Raw genomic sequence first — 2327 nt, forward strand, 5'->3', positions numbered from 1 at the left:
ATGTCAGTAGATGTTTAGTCTATCAGTAGGTGAAGGCCCCGAGGAAGTGGATGTGCCAGAGTGGAAATGGGAGAGTGTGGCTATGGATTTTATTACGGGGTTGCCCAGGACAGCGAAGGGTTTCTCGGTGATTTGGGTTGTGATTGATAGACTCACCAAGGTGGCACATTTTATTCCAGGAAAGCCCACGTACGCAGTGAGTAAGTGGGCTCAGTTGTACATAAAGGAGATAGTAAGGTTGCATGGTGTGCCAGTGTCAATTGTGTCCGACAGGGACTCTCGTTTCACCTTCAGTTTTTGGAAGAGCCTCCAGGCAACTTTAAGGTCGCGGTTGAACTTCAGTACAACATTTCACCCCTAAACTGATGGGCAAACAGAACGTTTAAATCGGACATTGGAGAACATGTTGCACACTTATGCGTTGGAATTCTCAGGGAGTTGAGACTCCCACTTGCATTTGGTGGAGTTTGCTTACAATAACAGCTATCAGGCTACCATTGGTATGTCGCCGTTTGAAGCTCTTTATAGCAGAGGTTGCAGGTCTCCCATTTTCTGAAGTGAGGTTGGGGAAAGGAAACTGGTGGGGACTGAGTTAGTGGAGTTGACAAATGAAGCCATGCAGAAAATCAGGGCCAGAATGCTAGCAGCACAAAGTAGACAAAAAAGTTACGCGGATGTCAGGCGAAAAGATTTAGAGTTCGAAGCAGGTGACAAGGTGTTCCTGAAAGTGGCGCCAATGAAGGGAGTCCTGAGGTTCAGGAAGAAGGGTAAGCTAAGTCTGCGCTTTGTAGGGCCATTCGAGATTTTTGAGCGGGTCGGTTCTGTGGCTTACCGTTTGGCCTTGCTACCGTCCCTCTCCGCAGTCCATGATGTATTTCATGTCTCCATGTTGCGGAAGTACTTAATGGACCTATCGCATATGGTGGACTTTGAGCCCTTGCAACTGAATGAGAACTTGAGTTACAAGGAAAAGCCCATGCAAGTGGTGGCCAGGGAGGAGAAAGTTTTGCGCAGCAAGGAAGTGCCATTGGTGAAGGTCTTGTTGCAGAACCATCAGTTTGAGGAAGCTACTTGGGAGCGAGAGGACAAGATAAGGGCACTACATCTAGAGCTCTTTCAGGATTAGAAATTTTGAGGACCAAAGTTTATTAAAGGAGGGAAGAGTGTAACGTCCCAAAGTTATTCAGTTTGAAACAAAAAAAAAGGAATGAAAAAGGGGGGAAATATTGGTTATTTTTAGAAGAAGTGTAGGGTTTTAAGTGGCATTAGGATGCATGCCAAAGGAGAAAAAAATTTAAAAAGGGTTTTTTTCCCCCTTTCTCTCTTCTTCTTCTTCCTTCCCCTCCCCCCTCTTCTTTTTATTTTTTTTCCCCATTCAGTCACCGTGCGCCAGCCCTCACCGTTTGCCTCCTCTTCCGATCTGCTGCTGCTCGACCAAACGCAGGCCGTCAGTCTGCTCCGCGCAAGGCCTGACCACATTGCACAGTTCTCTGTTTCGTGCCGTCTGCTCGTTCCACACGAGGCCCAGCCGCAGTCGCTCCAGCCGCTCATCCCAGTCGAAGCTCCATCGCTCGATCGTGGGCCTTCCAATACGTTCATCTGCGCCGCCGTCGACCGTGGGTTCCAGCCGCACCAGAGTTTTCTTTTGTTTCCAGCGCCGCTCTCGTCCGCCATTTGTCCTCAGCACTGTTATATGTATGAGCTATATAATGTGTTAAGGCATGATGTTGAGTTATGAGTGGACTAAAACAGTTGATGAAAATATGGGGAACGGTGTTAAACTTTAATGTTGATTCATGGCCTTGATTGCATGTTTATGTTTAAATACGTATTGGTGTTTGTAAGCTTATGTCTGTATGAGATTTTAGTGACTGTTAGTATACCATTGAGCCATACACATCGCATGTGTGAGCCTTCGGGCACCCTATATTTATGTACGGTGTCCTTCTTGGGATCACCCCTTGTAATTATGTTGTGATCTTTGAGTCACTACTTATGAAAGCATGCCTTCGGGTTCGTCCCTTATGCCTATGCCTATGCCTATGTTTATAATGTCGTTGTACATTTTTGGTCCAATGGATAAACTAATAGATCACTGAATGGGCCCAGTAGTGGACCACTTACTGAGTATATTTTTATACTCACCCTTTTCTCTCCATATTTTTTAGGTAAGAGTAACGACAAGCTGGCGAATGACAAGAGAGATTCGTGACCTAGCCATTAGAACGTTTCACTGCTTCTGCATATCGTATTATGTTTGAAATTCTGGTTTAGGAGTTAGACATCTTTCATTATTATGCAAAATACATTAATTTTATTATTTGACT

General features: G+C 45.3%; 1 protein-coding gene across 1 annotated transcript; it reads left to right on the top strand.

The window, feature by feature from the left end:
- The first annotated feature begins 616 nt into the window (after nt 1-616).
- On the top strand, nt 617-1126 carry LOC120088912 (uncharacterized). Its single transcript, XM_039046350.1, has one exon. The coding sequence runs from the start codon at nt 617-619 to the stop codon at nt 1124-1126; it is 510 nt and encodes a 169-aa protein (XP_038902278.1).
- The last annotated feature ends 1201 nt before the right edge of the window (nt 1127-2327 follow it).

Source organism: Benincasa hispida, chromosome 10 (genome assembly GCF_027475165.1).
Source record: "Benincasa hispida cultivar pf3 chromosome 10, pf3_genome.v1.1, whole genome shotgun sequence".
Taxonomy (NCBI): Eukaryota; Viridiplantae; Streptophyta; class Magnoliopsida; order Cucurbitales; family Cucurbitaceae; genus Benincasa; species Benincasa hispida.

What these genes read in the sequence shown, in the direction of transcription:
- LOC120088912 (XM_039046350.1), top strand. Translation starts at nt 617, where the DNA reads ATGCAGAAAATCAGGGCCAGAATGCTAGCAGCACAAAGTAGACAAAAA.